This window comes from Microtus oregoni, unplaced genomic scaffold, assembly GCF_018167655.1.
Source record: "Microtus oregoni isolate MIOR12 unplaced genomic scaffold, Mior012 000001F_ref0000356, whole genome shotgun sequence".
NCBI lineage: Eukaryota > Metazoa > Chordata > Mammalia > Rodentia > Cricetidae > Microtus > Microtus oregoni.
The window spans coordinates 14,851,727-14,870,129 of NW_024543060.1; the positions used below are offsets into that span (position 1 = coordinate 14,851,727).

The following is an 18,403-nucleotide window of genomic DNA, read 5'->3' on the forward strand; positions in this document are numbered from 1 at the left end:
AAAGCTAAGCTAGCACAATTTCTACTCCCATAGTTGTATTATTTAACTTCTTCTATAAAGCTACGCTAGCACAATTTCTACTCCCATAGTTGCTTTCAAGAAAGGAAAACAGGCTGGGGAGATGGCTCAGTGGGGAAGCACTTGCCCCATGTGAGCACAAAGAGCCAAGTTTAAACGCAGAGGCCTCTGTAAAGCTGGATGAGGTAGTGCACATCTATGATCCCAAAGGTCCTATGCAGGATGGGAGGCAGTGATAGGAGGATCCCATCACTAGCTTCTGTACACAGTGGCAAACAACAACAACAAACTATTTAAAACAAGGTAGAAAGCAAGGGCTCTGACATCTGAGGTGGTCCTGTGCTCCACATAATTCCTAATTTAAAGTCCATAATGCAAACTTTAAAATCCACTTTGGATTTCAGATCCAAGTTTCATGAACATTCAACCTCTGGTTTGTATTAGGCCTGATTAAAGGAAGCTATCTAGCTGTAGCAACTATATTTGAAGTTAGAGATTAACTCAGCAAAATCGGATTCAGGTCCTGTTAATTTCACCTTTTTAAACTCTTATTCTCTCTCTTTTTAAGAAATTGTATTTCTTTATGTTTAGTCTGTGTCTAGATTTGTGAACCACATACATGCAGTGCCCTCAGAGGACCAAAGAGGGAACTGAATTCCCTGGGACTGGAGTTGTTACTCATCGTGTGGTTGCTGAAAATCGAACTTGGTTCCTCTGGAAGAGTAGCGAGTAGCCAGAGCTCTAACTGCTGAGCCATCTCACTAGCCCCAAATAACTCCTGTTCTCCTTACCATGTGCAATTAGCAACAGTAGTGGAGTTCTTTATGCTTTTCAAGATAGTATTTAGAGTTCTTCCAACTACAGGGGTTAGACCTCCTATGAGAGAGAGCCCTGGCTCTCGGTCACCATGAGGTAAGCACCATCCACCACATGCTCTCCACCTCACACTGGCCCAAAGCAGCAGAGCTAACCAAACACAGGCTGAAACCCCTGCAACTATGAGCAAAAAAAACTCTCCCCTTTCTTAAACAACTATGCAAACAAAAAGCAAAGCTCCTTTAAGTTAGAAGCCCTTCTTAGGCAGGGAGTGGTGGCACATGCCTTTAACCCCAGCAGACCCCTGAGTTTAAGACCCTCCTCAGGGCACAATTCTTTAACTGCTGGCTCTTCTGGCTGATCATCAGTCCCCTCCGCCCTGGAGAGTTTTGAAAGCCTGTTGGACTCACTCCCAAGTGACTGTTCAGGCTGTGGTGTGTGGGAGGCAGGGGGCGCTCTGGCTGTGGTGTGTGGAAGGGAGGGGTGTTCAGGCTGTGGTGTGTGGGAGGGAGGGGGCGCTCTGGCTCTGGTGTGTGGAAGGGCGGGGTGCTCAGGCTGTGGTGTGTGGAGGGAGAGGTGCTCTCACAGAGCTTGCTGTTCAGTATTTAGCAGCCTCTTTCCGAGTCTTCCAGTATCCCTCTCCTCTTTCACTCTCATTCCCATCCCCAAACATTCTTTCTCCTCCTTTATTTTCCTGAGATATGAAGGGAGTATCTCAGAGTTGCTTAAAAAATGACATCATTTTTAATAGTCATCATTATGTAATGTACCACTATGGAAACAAAATGCTGGAAATTTTGGCAAGTCAATGACTTTATGACAATTTTAGAAATGTTAAGTGTGAAAAAAAGTGAGACTTCTCCATCCCTAATCCACTACACACAGACTTTATGAAAGTGTTCAAAATCACACCATTCATTTAGAAATTGTAGATGTGGTTATTAACATAAAATAACTACTTTTCAAAGACACATGGAGACTTGACTTTGCCACAGAAAACCACAAAGATGAGTTTTGTACAATGTTCTAACTCTATACCGACCTGAAGGCTAACAGAGAGGCTTTGCTGTTCTTGGTAGAACAAAATTTCAAGTGGCCACACTTAAGTTGGCTCATCGGCAACAGTGTTTGCCACTAAGCTTGATGAGCTGAGTTCAGTTCCCAGAATCTACAGGATAGAGAGAACCAACTCTCAACTTGTCCCCTGATCTGGAAGGGTGCTATGGCCAGTATGTCCGCACATATCACACACCAAACAAACAAGCAAAATCTTCATTAAAAATAATTTTAAAGCTCAACTTCTACTTATAAGACATAAATGTTATTGAACAATTCATCTACAAAGTATACACAGTAGGAATAAACAGGATTTAAAAGTTGTCATGATTGTTTCTGTAAGCAAAAAGCAAAAATGTGGAACAGAATTTTACCTGAACTTCTTAGCTAGTCTGTTATTTTTATTTGTTCTTTGGTAAAACATTTCTGTTTTCTGTACTCTTAAAAGGCGGTTAAAAAAATGTGCCAAAGCAACCGCACCCTTGCCTTCCGTGGAGCAGAAACACTGCAAAGGCATGTGCACATGTTCAAGCGACATGTATGGTACATTCATGTGCTCTTCTGGCCAGAGTGATGTCCAGCGAGTTTTAGGAAGGTTCTGGTCTTCGCATAGCTTGTGTGATGCTGTGGCCAGTTAGCTGACTCTGTACTTGTGTCAGTAAGAGTCGAATTCCAGAAATACACAATTCAGATGAATTTTTTATTTCAAACGCAGCTAAACTTTGACATGCAAACAGAACTAGACTCACATGGAAAAAAACCCCTTGATTTAGTGGTGTTTCATTTTTTAATACAAGAGAGGCTAACATAAAATATTCATAGGGAATAGCAATATGAATGCCTCTCACAGGCAATGCTTTAACAGGAGGCTATGAAGAAACAAGCCACGTGTCAGAAAGAGAAACTCAGCTTCTGACAGCAGAGTGAAGTGAAAGCGCAGATCAATGAAGTGGAAACAGAGTGGGAGTCCAGGCAGAGAGTACCAAGTAGATCGAGTACAAACTGACAGCGGTGGCTGTTTTCACTTTTCTTTCTAAGGTCACAGGAACCAACCATTCCAAAGAATAAGGAATACAAGCAAATGTGTAAAAACAGCCAAAAGATCTGGCAGAGATCTGTGGGGGCAGGGTGTCTTTCTATTAATAGAAGGTCCTAAGACAATCCTGCTTCCTTAAAGGCAGTGTCTGGATCTCACAGAAGAGGGAGCTGCTGAGTCTGGGGAAACTGGTCTCTCCTTATATCTGTCAAGCAACATATTACAATCATGTCCTGTGTTAATCACTCCCATTAAAAGTTAGTAGAAAAGATGTGAATTCCCCCCATTATTAACCTAGAATAAATTCTGCTCTCTACAGACAGTAGATGAGTATTACTTCAAATGGAAAGTCATGCCAGAATCTGTTTAAGCACTGGGCCTATTTAACCACAGGAAATGCTTAAACCAACAACCCATTTAACAGTCTCGAAGTTGCTGAAGGGTTCTTTTTGTAAGATTTGTGATCACAGTGTTTAAGAGGTTATCTCTCTATATTGTTCTCTCTCTCTCTGTCTCTCTCTCTGTCTCTGTCTCTCTCTCTCTCTTACCTTACTATGTAGCCCTGATTGGCCTTGAACTCAGGATCTTCTGAGTGCTAGAGATAAATAAGGGCAGGTACTACCATATTGATCCAATCCAACTCTTATAAAAAAATTCAGGTTGTAACAAAAGGCAGGCAGGCCTCTACTCTTCACAAAGATGTCTTCCTGCCTACAAAGTTATATGAAATCCTCTAAGGTGGTCATCAAAGGCACCTAGGAGCCAATCTTTGATGTATGGTTTAGGCTCTTGTGTTAGAATTGCTGGACTGTAGTGAGGCAGAGAAAGAGCTACATAAATAGGGGCTATCTCTGCTATTGTTACACAAGAATTATTTTATAGTCTATTACTGACTGACTACCTACTATGAGCATCGATCACAAATAATACAGTTAGAAGAGTCTACAAGAAGCCAAGCAGCCAAGTGTACCACAACAGGCAGTAATGATCAAAGGAACGCTGTAATTCCATGAATATAATCATCTGGCTGAAATGGTGGTAATATGAATGAGGTGGCATCTACTGAATACCAGTTTCCTTTTTTAAAATATCAAGATGGCAGACAAGACACAAATCAAAGTCCTGTTGATTTATATCTCAGGAGAAGGCTTCAATCACAAGCAGCCATGCTGGCAAAGACATCATGCAAGGCAGGTTTGCAGAAGCAAAGTATACCACAGTGAAGTTAAGAGGCACATGGCGGATGAGTCCTTGGACTGTGCTATCACAGCAAACCTGTAAGCTAGGTATGGTGCCTCACACCTGCAACCCCAACACTGCAGAGGCTGAAGAAGGGGACTACTAAGACTCTGAGGACTGGGTGGGTTAAAGTGAGACTCTGTCTCAAAAACAAACCAATAAAATAACACAACACAGAAGGCAAGATGAAGAAGCAGTGTTCATCAGTGCTGTTGAAATTATGGCAGCAGAAACTATTAAGTGAACTTTCAGGCAGAAGACAGCAGACCTGCCTGTGCTCCTACCTGCTCACCACCCTACAGAAACCCATTTCCTAGCAGCAACAGAATCAAGCCTGCCCAGTAAAGGCATCTACAGCCGGGCTAAGGAAGCACAGTTACACCAGGAAACCTATCCCTGAAGTATGACCATACTGTATCGATTCTGGTGCTCTGTTAGCTCATAAAAAAGAACTGCACCTATCTAATGAAACTAGTATACTCTTGCTGACGTTATACACTTATAATAACAAAAACCCATGGTTTCCAAACTTGTACCCACACCCAACTACTCAGTTTTTAAAATAAGTAATACCATAGAAAAGATTTGGTTCTAAAACACAAACACACACACCCTCTTCCTCTGTCAGACAGTAGGAGCACTCTTTCTAAATGTTGCAGGGCTAAGAAGGACGTATTAGTTTACAGCTTTCCACAAAACAAGGTGCAAAATCCCAGGAAAAAACTAAAAGCTCTCTGGAAAGCAATTTCATCTTTGGTAAAGCAGAGAAGCTAAATTTCAATATTCAGCCAAAAAATGATTATGCCTTAGATTTCTAGTCCAATTTCAATTAGCTTTTGATAACCTTAGTATTAAATGCTAAATTCATTACCTGCTATAAGGATATATAATTTTTAAACATATCTAATAAAAATTAACCCTGTTTATAGAAAGTAAAAGTTGAGCATTTTCAAATGACAACCTATTCTAATACCTGTAACAAGACACAGATAATTTAAAAATAATCATCAATGCAATGAAAATAAGTGACTTTCATATAAAAGCCTAAGTCTTACTCTAAGAACAGAGCTCCTCAGGGTAATTTTAAGTGGACAAGCTGCTCACAATACACACTGGGAAATGCATCTAGATTTCTTATCACCAGCCCCTTGATTCTAGTACTGTAAGCTCAGAATTCTGAAATGCTTTGGAAGGCAATTTCAGGGACAGCGGGACAGGGAGGCATTGCACTACACTACCTATCGCTCTGTGTGAAAGACACAAGCCTAGCTTGTCCACAGCACTACTACTATTGAGCAGGCATACAGTCACCTTCCCCCGTGTTCCCAGCACATGCACACGCTAAGGCTATAGTATCTTCTGGAGTAGCCCAAGACTAGTCAACACTGAAGCAGGCTTAGGGTGAAGCAAGCTCATGGATTTGCATTGGAGACCATAACCAACAAAATGTGACAAAGACAGCCTATGTGATTTTTTAAACCTTGAAGTAAAAAAATAAAAAAAATCCTTTTGTGAAAAGCTATGCAAATTTCTTTTCATTCAACAAAGAGACCCAAATCCAAAACACATACAAATTCAACTAAATTCAAATGCAATGTCACAACAGTAAGCCTAAATATTTTTGTCTGGGTCTACATCACCGCCAACACAGGACTTTTATAGGAGAAAATTCTATATGCCTAGTTTCTTTTACCTTAGGTCTCAACACATGGCACTTTCCAAATGGTGACAATATAACTCAGTATTAGCCTTTCCTGACTAAGCTATGACTTAGAACTTTAGAAATGGACAGCAATTCTCATTCACCTGGGAATTACAGCAGAAAGGCAATTAACTGGCAAAGGAAAGAAAATTTACCCTGAGTAAGTCTCACTTCCTTTAAGAATAGACACAGAAATCCTTTTGCAACAAATGCCTTCCCTGATACAGTTAAATGCAAATTCTCTTTTCCTCTTACTCCAGAAAGCTCCTGCATGCATAGCTGACACGCCACCTACTGCAAAACCCAGCTGCCAGCGCAGGCGGTGCTGCCAGCATTTCATTGCATCGCTAGGCTGGGACGGAATAAAGGCGTGCTTGTGTGTGGTAGTGTTTCTTTTTTAAAAGGAAAGAAAAAAATCTCCAAGCCAAGAAGAACAAGCTGAAATAGCATCTTGAAAATGGAGCGTAAAATAATCAGAAGAGAAAAAGAAAGGGAGTATGAAGGGAGGCACAACAGCCTGGAAGACGCCGAGCAAGGCAAGAACTGCAAATCCACACTGATGACTCTCAACGTTGGTGGATATTTATACATTACTCAAAAGCAAACCCTGACCAAGTACCCAGACACTTTCCTTGAAGGTATCGTAAATGGGAAAATCCTCTGTCCTTTTGATGCTGATGGCCATTACTTCATAGACAGGGACGGGCTCCTCTTCAGGCATGTACTAAACTTCCTACGAAATGGAGAACTCCTATTGCCTGAAGGGTTTCGAGAAAATCAACTTCTTGCTCAAGAAGCAGAATTCTTTCAGCTCAAGGGGCTGGCAGAAGAAGTGAAATCCAGGTGGGAAAAAGAACAGCTGACACCCCGAGAGACTACTTTCTTGGAAATAACAGATAACCACGATCGCTCTCAAGGACTGAGAATCTTCTGTAATGCTCCTGATTTCATATCAAAAATAAAATCTCGCATTGTCCTGGTGTCCAAAAGCAGGCTGGATGGGTTTCCGGAAGAGTTTTCTGTGTCGTCAAATATCATCCAATTTAAATACTTCATCAAGTCTGAGAACGGCACTCGACTCGTACTAAAGGAAGACAACACCTTTGTCTGTACCTTGGAAACTCTTAAGTTTGAGGCCATAATGATGGCTTTAAAGTGTGGTTTTAGACTGCTGACCAGCCTGGACTGCTCCAAAGGGTCAATTGTTCACAGTGATGCACTTCATTTTATCAAGTAATTACCTGTCTCACGAACAAAGGCAACAAGCATGCAGCCAGCAAGCTTCGGAAGCCACAGAATCAAAGGCGACCCAAACAATGTGCCCAGCTAGCTTGTCCCAGAGCCCGGCTGCTAATCAAGTACTGTGAGCTAACGGTATGTAAATCTATCACTAAAGATGTCCTTCTCTGGGGTGTTCTGCCATCACACTTCTACCTACGGTGAAGCTGTGGTCCTTCTACACTGTAAATAAAGACAATGCTTTTGCTATTTATTTTTTTCCCTTAAGCTGTCTTTCAATGAGAATGTCTTGGGTACTTGCATCTATCATTCACTATAGCAAATGTTAGCAACATAAGGTTCAAAAATCCTTTTACTTATAGCAAAAATCTACAAAGACGCTGAACTGGTAAAATAAACATGGAGAGCAAAATAAATGTACAGAGCTACTTAAAGCAGAGTGACAGTGAATCAAAATGGGATTGTAAACATATTCGAGCTACTGATTTGACTTTAAATAGCAGGCACCAAAACCTTTATTACAGTTCCTGTATTTCAAACCAGATTTACAAATAAACTGATACTTCGCTGAAAATTCCTAGGAAACTAACTGCTTGATAACAATAAAAGATAAATAAAATCGCTGCTAGCTTCTTTGCTTGTATTAATGATTGTAATAAAAGTTACGTATGTCACTTTAAAAATAAATAGTGCTACTTGATGATTATGCACAACACTCTGCACCGATGCGAGCAACTGTCAGGCTCTAACACCTTACAGGTCCAGCGCGGCAGAAATTAACAACTGCACTTCCCGGCACACTGAGCTCCAGCACGGCATGGGTAGCTTGCTCCCAGCTGAGTACATGGTGTTAGAATTGAGGAATCCATTTCCACAATCACTCTAGCTTCTCATTTTTCAAGTTCAAAATATTAAATGAACATTACTCAACAACACTATTACAAAACAACTTTATTGGTCCTTTAAAAAAATCAACTATCTAAAATAGTCCTTCAGAAACTCGTACTAAAATCCAACAAGGTCAACACCAACTACTACCCAATTTCTGTTATATTATACTAAAAAAAAAAATCTATGCTAAAATCAAAGTCACAGAGTTGTGCTATTTTTTTCTATTTCATGTTCATTTCTAAAGAAATTTTAAACATTAGTTTATGAATGTTTTAAGAACTAATCTTTCAGCTGAACTCTGAATGTGAGTGTGCGTGCCTTGTTCACTTACTCTACAGAAAGCGCCTTGTTCACTTACTCTACAGAAAGCACCTTCTTCACTCCTGTGGTTTCACTCCTATGGTGTCTAAGAATAAACTCTTACATTTAAAATAAACAAGCTGGGAGTGGTAACTCATGCTTGAATCCCAGTAGTTGAGAAGCTGAGGCAGGAGGATTACCACAAGTTTGAGGCCAGCCAGGGTTACTAGGTGAGATTCTCAAAAAAGATGAAGGAAAAAAAGAAAAAGAAAAGAAAAAGGGGGTGGGGAAGCAATCATTAAAGTAACAACTATAATTCTGCCTTAATTATAATAAACCAACAAAAACTGCTGATTATCCTGGCTGAGCTTAAATAGTTAAGCAGACATCCCAACATTTTGATTACATATATAGTTTAGAATAAACCTCAATATTAATTAATCATTATCAACTATAACTAACTTTGACTTACAAGATCTAAGATAATATAAAATTGCCTTACAGACTATAAAAGAAACCTTTTGAGAGGAACTGTGCAAACAAAGTCCTTCAAAGATTCACACTAGAATACTCAATGTAAACTACATCATTTTCTCTGATGATACACTAAGGAAAAAAGGCTTTTCTTAAAAGTATCAAATTTTCTTAATGAACTACAAATGGCTTAATCAGGACATAAAGGGACTATTAAAACAGTAAAGGAGAAAAAAACCCAAAACTGTATGATTGGTCAGCAGCTGCTACTCAGCTGTATTTTTACCTCCTCAGAATATGAGCTGACTTTTCCTTGCCATTTGGATTGGTAATGAAAAAAACTGGTAGTGATTTCATGTCTGAGTCAGGTTTTCTCTATCAAGATCTCACTCCAGATAATAAAGACACTGACATAATCTGTTAGAGGAGATGCAGCTGAATAAATCTCAGAAACGCAAAGGCTCCCCATGACTTCACGAGAGAATTTAGCTTTCACAACGACGTTCCTGCTGTTGTTATGAACCAAAGGAATCAGACGCATAGTTGTGTAGCTCTTTAGGTGAATATGCATAGCTGGAGTGAACTCCTCGAACTCTGAGGCCTAACAGTAATTGCATCAATCAACAGTCTACAAGAGAACATGATGTACACCTCTTTAGAAATGTACCTTTGCAAATCCAACAACTGTATTTACAGATTGAACTGTGGGTATACAAAGTATCTAGTTTTACACTTTAATTTTCTAGCGACATTTACAAGGATCTTCACTCAAGGTACCTTACAAAATGTTGATGCCAAGAGCAAAGCTTCTCTGGCAGATCTGTTTCAGTGAATGTGTAATTTCTCTCTCGAAGCAAAGCTTATACAGAACTGATCAGCATCTATGTCTTTTTTAAAAAGGTGGCAAAGGGTGTTTACTGCAGTTCCCAGGTTCCAAGCACGCATTCTCCTGTATTTGAAGCTAGCCCACATATTGATTCTAGCACCCAACTTTAAATTATGGCAAACAAAACTGTACTTACGGCTTTCTGCTGTATTTTAAAATGTGCCTGTGCAGCATGAAGAATAAATGAAACACAAGCTGACTTATTGTCCCAGCCTAAAGATGAAAATACCGAATGAACCTGTTCCCGTGTTTCTGGTGTAGTATTAAGCACCACTTTTGAAGGACTACTAACAAAAAGGTAACATTCATTAAGTTCTTGCTGTCAGTCTTTTGTTTTGAGACAGGGCTCTTGCTGACCCTCCTGTATTAAGTAAGCTTGTTAGTGCTGGGTTACAGGTGTGAGTAATCAGGGTTGCCTTTAAGTGTTTTGCTGGTATGTAAATATCATGCTATGCATTTCAATTACTCCCACACATTCATTTCCTCACAGATGAGAAAGAAGGGTTAAGAATCTCCTCCTATTTCACACACAGCCATCAAGAACTGATGTCCAGAGCCCAGGGTTAGTGGTTCCAGATGCAGCAGAGAACGCACATGTGAACCAGGCCACTCAGGGCCCCAGGACCTAACCTAGAACCCAGCACAAAACAGATTTATGAACTCCATGTGAATAAAGAATATCAGATACAGTCTGTCTTACTTGTACAAGTTCACAATACAAGTATTCTAAAAATGTTAAGTGAAAAACTGAATTTTTGGAATAGCATTTTTAATGTCATTTCGTGTCGTTTAAAGAACATGAGGTGAATCATCCATCTCACAAGACTAAAGAATATCCCAAATTTGTCTATTTATGAATTTGAATTTTTTGCAGATCAAGTTTGCTGAAAAGGTTAAGTCTTTTAGAACCCACATTAACTGTATTATGAAAATATTTTTATTATGAGAAAAATATGCTCAAATGAAATTCTCATGAGTTCTAGAATCATACCGTATTAACTTCTACAAACTAACATAGAGGACAGTTAAGTCAACACTTAATTCTTTCAAACTTTTAATGTCCACACAGTGAAGTTTCAACTGTGAAGTTTCAAATGCTTCCAGGCAAAGCATTTATAATCTTAGCCAGTGCAGGGGAGTCTTTCTAATCACAAATATCAGCCATGGAGACAGAAAGGTCGTTAAGTTAGGCTTTCTATCAGACATAAATGGAACACAGAACTTTCAATGAACATATGCTTGCTTGCTCAAAGAAGTGAAATTTTAAGACAAAAACATAGGAAAGAGACTTCATTTTATTATTAAAAACACGATTCTTGGATGGAAACAGAAGACGACAAAGTTGAAGGAAAGGGGTAATGGGGAAGAGGAACTGGGAGGGGAAGATGGGAGGGGAGGCTGAGGTCAGGAGGTTAAAACAAAAAACAACAACAACAAAAAGATGAATTAAAATTTTTTTCTTCAGACTGACTTTCTACCCCTATATAAATAAATATCTTACTAGAATTTTTAAATTCAGTGGGAACAATGTAGATGATAAAGCAATCTAAAAGCTATGCCTATTTAATGAGTTATGAGTAAATACCTCACAACGCAAAGGTATTAGTTGAGGTTAAAATTAGTGTCTGAGTCATAGCACTGCTCGTAAGCAGAGACGTAACATGGACATCCACACAGCTTGTAACTCAGAGAATGTATGTGTACAGCCCCGAAACACATGACTTCTATAGCTGGCTTCTTAATCATATTTTGTATAAGCTACTATTAAAATTCATTTGCTCTGTCAACAAACAGAAGGGGAAGTATTAAATAAGCACATTTTTGGGCACTGATATATCTAAGATCTAAATTTACCTGAAATAATTTGTAAAGAGGTAACAACATTTATCTTTTCTTGACAAAAACACATAATTGGTTAAAGTTTTTCTATAAAGTAAGTCACTTAAATGTATCTTGCATACTATTATGCTAACTATATTTAACTAAACTCCTCTACCAATGTTAAATGTGTTTATCTTGGCAAGGCCCTGGGTTTGACCTCTAGCACTGGGCATAGTGTGTGTGTGTGTGTGTGTGTGTGTGTGTGTGTGTGTGAGAGAGAGAGAGAGAGAGAGAGAGAGAGAGAGAGAGACAGACAGACAGACTTAGGCATTATGTATGTGAAATACTGAATTAAGACATTAAAGAATGACAAAAGTAAAAAAGGAAGTCTATTAGATATCAAAGAAGGAGGCAACTCTACTATATTCCTTTACAACACTATGACAGACTTCCAAGTGCAGGATCCCAGCATCTGGTCACATCTCAAAACAGTTTTTAATAATTATCTACAAAGACCTACTTGATTTTTATAAATTCCTTTTTGATGCTAGGCTCAACTTTATACAAGTAATTTTGATTAATATCCTTTAGGACACTAAGCACAAATTCTTCTACCCTGTGTGAAACTGAAGATGTGAAACTGAGCTAGCCTATTGATTTAGTCTTAATTACACCCATTGATTTTACTTCCTTATAACAGATGTTCATTAACTCTCCTGTTAGAATTCTTAAGAAATGCTGAATAACTAATTTTAATCTCAATATTTCCTTGAATTTGAATCTTTCATCATTTAATTTAGTTTTACCAATAACTAAATGATTTTTGCATTCACTTTAGGTATACCGTTTAATTAATTTTTAAAAATTAAGTATGACTGAATACACTGTGATCTTACATTTTGATTTTTGTGTATTTTTCCATATACATGTGAATATTTCAAAACAAATTCTTCTATTTTTAGTGGATAAAAATATATATGGTATATGACATGGTGTTTTGAGCACTATGAGTATGTGGGCACTGTTGAATGGCCAACAGAATTAATTAATGTATGTATTACCTCACCAATCTTTTTGCTGTGAAAACATTTTAAAGTGTACATTATTAATTACACTTAACATAGTAAGGGTGGTGGTGGCGCACGCCTTTAACTCCAGCACTCAGGAGGCAGAGGCAGGTGGATCTCTGTGAGTTTGAAGCCGGCCTGGTCTACAAGAGCTAGTTCCAGGACAGGCTCCAAAGCCACAGAGAAACCCGTCTCAAAAAAACAAAAACAAACAAACAAACATAGTAAACATAGTTGCAAAATAGTTTAAAAATAGTAGGGTTAGTTTACAAATCAGAAAAAACACAACCACAGGAATTTATGACATATGTGTGCTTATTATAATACAATCAGAAAACACCACGCTGAGATTAGTATATAAAATTCAGTTACACTGAGAACTATGAGGGTACACTTAAAACATCATTTTGGTCTCCGAGTATAAGATGGCCTGATTGCTGGCAGAATGTACATTAAATACACTTTCTTACTCATTAAGAGTAAGAAAAAGGAGGTTCTAACTTTTGCGAACAAAAGCGTTAGTGTGTATATGAGAAGTAAAGTCACTAACAGTGGACATTGAAATAACAAATTGCTATGTACGGCTTTGGCAGTAGACAATGAGATGTTTGGTGAACTCAAAGACTATCTATATATGAAATAAAACCACTCCTAATGTTCATTCTGGAAGACATGTACATTCAAGACTGCACCATCCACGCTAATGGTTTGGCACCATACTGTCTTTTTTAATCACAGGATATAATTTTAAAAAATTCAAGCATAATTATTTTTAATTCATTTTATTTTAAAAAGTAGTTTATATTTTTACGTGTGTGTGTGTGTGCGTGCACGCGCGCACGCATGCACGCGCGCACGCATGCACGCACGCACATAGAAGCCAGAAAAGAGTGTCAAATCCTCTGGAGCTGCAGTCACAGGTGGTTGTGAACTCTGACTTGGATCCTCTGAAGAGCAAGAAGTATTTGTTGTAGAATATTATTTTAAGATGTGTTACAATTGTTTTGCTATGGAACATTTGTTTTAATGATGCAAAGATGTGTTGCATTCTTTTATGTTACATTTGTTTAACTCTGTGAAGCTGTGATAACTCTGCCTGTCTTAAAACACCGGATTGGTCTAATGAAGAACTGAAAGGCCGACAGCTGGGCAGAAAAAGAACAAGCGGGGCTAGCAGGCAGAGAGTATAAATGGGAGGAGGATCGCGAAGCAGGAGATCAGAGAAGAGAAGGGGTCGGACAACCAGACACGGAATAAGAAGGAATGAAAAGATATACATGCCCGTCTCTCTTAGGGTTCTCCTTGTTACCTAGCTTCTCAGGGATTGTGGATTGTATCCTGGTTATCCTTTTCTTTACATCTAATATTCACTTATGAGTGAGTACATATTGTGTTTGTCTTTCTAGGTCTGGGTTACCTCACTCAGGATGTTTTTTTTTTTTTATCCCTAGTTCCATCCTTTAGCCCACAAATTTCAAGATGTCATTTTTTTTTTTACTGCTATGTAATACTCCCTTGTGTAAACCTACCATTTTCTTTATCCATTCTTTGCATGAGGGACATCTAGGTTGTTTCCAGGTTCTGGATATTATGAATAGTGCTGCTATGAACATAGCTGAGCAAATGTCCTTGTGGTGTGAATGTTCATCCTTTGGGTATATGCCCAAGAGTGTAGATTGATTCCCCAATTTCCTAATAAACCACCATACTGATTTCTCTGTTTAGATCTGTACCCCATTTTTAAATTGGATTATTTGGTATTTTGATGCCTAGTTTCTCGAGTTCTTTATATATTTTGGAGATTAGCTCTCTGTCAGATGTGGGGTTGGTGAAGATCTTTCCATTCTGTAGGCTGTCGTTTGGGGAGGGGAAATAGAAAAGATCTCCTGAGTAAATTGGGAGGGAAAGGAGAAGAGGAAGAGAACAAGGGGGAATGGATGATTGAGTTGGGGGTAGGGAGAGAAGGGGGGAAGGAAAGAGAGAGAGAAGAGGTATTTTGATAGAGGGAGCTGTTACGGGGGTTAGGAAGAAAGCTAGTGCTAGGGAAACTCCCAGGAATCCACAAGGATGACCCCAGCTAAGACTCCTAATAATAGTGGAGAGGGTGCCTGAACTAGCCATCCCCTGTAATCAGACCGATGATTACCCTAATTGTCCTCACAGAACCTTCATCCACTAACTGATGGAAGCAGATGCGGCTAAGTACTGGGCCAAGCTTGTAGTCAAAGAGAGGAAGGAGGGATTATAAGAGCAAAGGGGTCAAGATCCTGATGGGAAAATCCACAGAGACAGCTGACCAGAGCTTAGTGGGAGCTCACTGGCTCGGAACTGATAGCTGAGGGACCTGTATAGGACAGAACTAGGCCCTCTAAATGTGGGTGACAATTCTGTGGCTTGGGTAGTCTGTGGGGGTCACCAGCAGTGGGACCAGGATTTATCCCCAGTGCATGAAATGGCTTTTTGGAGCCCATTCCCTATGGTGGGATACCCTGCTTAGCCTTGATACATGGAGGATGGGCTTGGTCCTGTCTCAAGTTAATAAGCCAGTCTTTGTTGACTCCCCAAGGGAGGCCTTACCCTTTCAGAGGAGTGGATGGGGGGTTGGGGAGGGTTGTAAGGGGAGAGCAGGAATAGGGGAGGGAGGGGGAACTGTGGTTGGTATGTAAAATGAAAAAAAAAACTTTTAAATAAAAAATTGAAAAGGGAAAAAAAAGAAAAGATATGCAGAAAAAAAGAAAGGTAAAAGTCTAGAGGCAAAAGGTAGATGGGATAATTTAAGAAAAGCTGGCTGGAAAGAAGCCAAGCTAAGGCTGGACATTTCCATAAGAAAGAATAAGCTTCCCTGTGATTTATTTGGAAACTGCATGTCAGGCTCTCAAAAAGCAGAGAGAGAGAGAGAGAGAGAGAGAGAGAGAGAGAGAGAGAGAGAACAAACAAAACAACTACAAGTGTTCTTAACTCCTGCATAACCTTTCCAGCCTCTTCATTTTGTTTTTTAAAGTATGTATATTAAAAGGCAGTATTTTTTTTATGATAAGTTCAAGGTAGAAACAGAAGGAAGTTGAGGATTTCAAAATCCAAGTAGGAACTACCAATCATGCCAAAAGCTAAAACCCTCTCAGAAGCTAGTGGATTTCCAGCAGGAGAACCATGACCACCTCACTCTCTCCTGCAGAGATCATGCCTGGTTGTCTCCAGTGTCACGGCAGTACAGCAGCATGTGGTACCGGGTACATTACAAGAACGCACGTGAATTAATACAAACAGGTCAGAAAAAGCAGGAAGCGCTGGGAATGTGACTCCCTAAGAGAGGGGCATTGAAAGGCATGATATCACTGAGTGCAGTATAACGCAAACCAGTAAATATTTATAAGCATTGTCTTTCTTGTCCACAAGGCAAATGCTTTTTTTTTTATTCTTTGGCAAGTGGGTAACAAATTATACTTTTAAAAAGAAAAAAAAAAGAAAACTAAGAAAAAGAGGCTAAAGTGTCATTTTACAGACAAAACAATTTTAGAAAAATATTTAGTTTACTAATGTCACAAAAATTGTTAATATTTGTGCTAATTTTTTATTTTAAAATATATAATACAAGAAATTTTAATTCAAAAGAGGTGCAACCTTCCAATTCCACTGGAATCGAATAATTTTTCATATACTCCTTTGCAATATATGTCGTAATTTGATTCTTTATAGAAGCAAGACAGCAAATACCAACTTTCTTTGAAAGACAAAATATTTATAATCACTTAATAGTATAAGCTTTCATTCCTTAAAAATGACAAATATGGGGCTGGAAAGAAAGCTCAGGAAATAAGAGCTCTTCCAAAGTTCAATTCTCAGCACCCACATGGTGGCTCACAACAACCTATTATGGAATCTGATACCCTTTTCTGTCATGCAAATAGAGCACTCATACACATACATATATCTTACAAAAACTAATAAATATGTTTTAATATTCTTCCTAAAATATGCATACTGTCAAAAATTAAAACAACTCCCAACAGAGTCACCATGCACAAAAGGTTTTAAAGTGTATTAAACATGCTGCAACTTCCTGTCCCAGACAACCAAACTCCCTTTTCCATTTTTTCATAAAAGCATTGTCTTTTTCAAAGCACTGAACATGACAGTCTCTGGAGTTCCTAAGGAAGAGACTGTTCATTACTTCCTAGAACCATCTTCTCTTCCTTTGGTTTAACTGTACCAGGTTAAACCTGTATTCCCTGCTGTTCTAGGGCTGGGAGTTATGGCCACAGTCTCATGTTTTGACCAACAACATATAGGCATATGTGACTTGTAATATGCTCCTTACAGAGGAGAAAGGTGGCTGAGTCTTTTGCCTCTCGCCTTATTTTACTAACAAGATGCAGACATGATGGTTAAGTACTGCACTCGGACTAGAAGCCATGAGGACGGAAGTTACAACGGTAAGGGGTAGCTGATGACAGAACCAGGACAGAAAGTACTTATCATATTAGAATTTCCACCAGTGTGGGCAAATGTATCTAAGTCTCTGATGCCTCGAGATGTTGGCTAGTACAGTCAGCACTCTGATTTTACAGAAGAAACAGGTAGTGCTTTTCAAAATGTAGGCAAAGGAAAGAAAGAGAGTGGAGGAGGAAAGGGAAGAGAGTAAGGGGAAAGGAGCAGAGGGTGGGAGCAGAGGGGGTGTAGAAAAAATGGTTGGAATGTGTTTAGGACTTAGCACAATGCACCAAAAGGAGTCACATCTATAGGGTAGTGGATTCTCTTTTAAGTTCTAAATATATACTAATTAATTATAAAATAAAATATAAAACTTGCTATTTTAAAAACCTTATTTTAAAGCCACCCAAAAGAAAAGTAACTAAAAATTATTTGAAGGCCCAAACAGAAAGATGCATGAAAAGAGACCACTAGAAACAGAAAGCATTTTGAAATTAGGGAAACTAAGAAATGGAAGATATGAGCAAAGACCAATAAAAGCTGGGGTACGGCCTCCAACCCAGACACCCTTTATTTTCTAACCACCTTGAGTTTATTAAATGAACAAGTCACAATAAAAACTGAACAATGCTGTCATTCTGAAGGGCTCAAGGAAGAGGCTTAGCAGCCTAATACTTATCAATCTTAAGACAATGGAAGCACCAACTAGCCACACACAAAGCCTCCAGTGCTGCCTTCCATTACAAGTAACAGTAGATCACTACCATGTTTTGTTGTCATTTAATACATTCCAAAGAAACTCATTTTTAGATCCATGTTTTAAAATCAGCTATAATAGACACTTATTTAAAATGGTTTTCACAGCCCAAGACTCTTGCCTGTCCAAAACTCTAGCCCACATCACCATGGGCTACTATTACATATGTAGAAGAATGACATAAGAATATAAGGATTTTTGAAATAAAAGAATTTTTGAAAGCAGGAGAAAAATGCCACTGACATCTACTCTTCATGAACTCCTACCATGCACTTTGGTAAACACTTGCTAAATTCTACCTTCAGTTTACAGATGGCGAAACTCAAGTTTCACTGCAGATCCATGAGTAAGGCAGCTCTGACTCAGCAGTGTTCAAGTGTACTATCTACTACAATACATTCTCCCCACCTACAGTCTCTCCCCCCACTTTTAAAAGTGGAAAGTTGTTTCTCACCCCCACCCCAACTCCACTTCTGAAGCAGTATTTATCAGTAATATAAGTCAGAACTAAAGCAGTCCACCTAATAATTGTTTTTTAAGAGGAAAAGAAGGTCACATGAGTAGTAGACACATTTAAAGCATTATTATTCATTCAGAGAATTCCCAAGTCAAAAATTCTTAAGTTTTTTTTTTTTTTCACTCTGATTTACTGTCTGATGGTCAGGGTTAT

At 38.9% G+C, this 18,403-nt stretch overlaps 2 protein-coding genes across 2 annotated transcripts in view; one reads left to right on the top strand and one right to left on the bottom strand.

Annotated features, from left to right (window-relative positions):
* Gtf2f2 (general transcription factor IIF subunit 2) overlaps positions 1–18,403 on the bottom strand; it is a 128,154-nt gene that overhangs the window by 56,498 nt on the left and 53,253 nt on the right. The window lies entirely within an intron of this gene.
* Kctd4 (potassium channel tetramerization domain containing 4) lies at positions 6,232–7,699 on the top strand. The gene has a single exon (XM_041676787.1). The coding sequence runs from the start codon at positions 6,325–6,327 to the stop codon at positions 7,102–7,104; it is 780 nt and encodes a 259-aa protein (XP_041532721.1). The 5' UTR covers positions 6,232–6,324; the 3' UTR covers positions 7,105–7,699.

Excerpts from the sequence above, each read along its gene's own strand:
- Kctd4 (XM_041676787.1), top strand. The coding sequence starts at position 6,325 with ATGGAGCGTAAAATAATCAGAAGAGAAAAAGAAAGGGAGTATGAAGGG.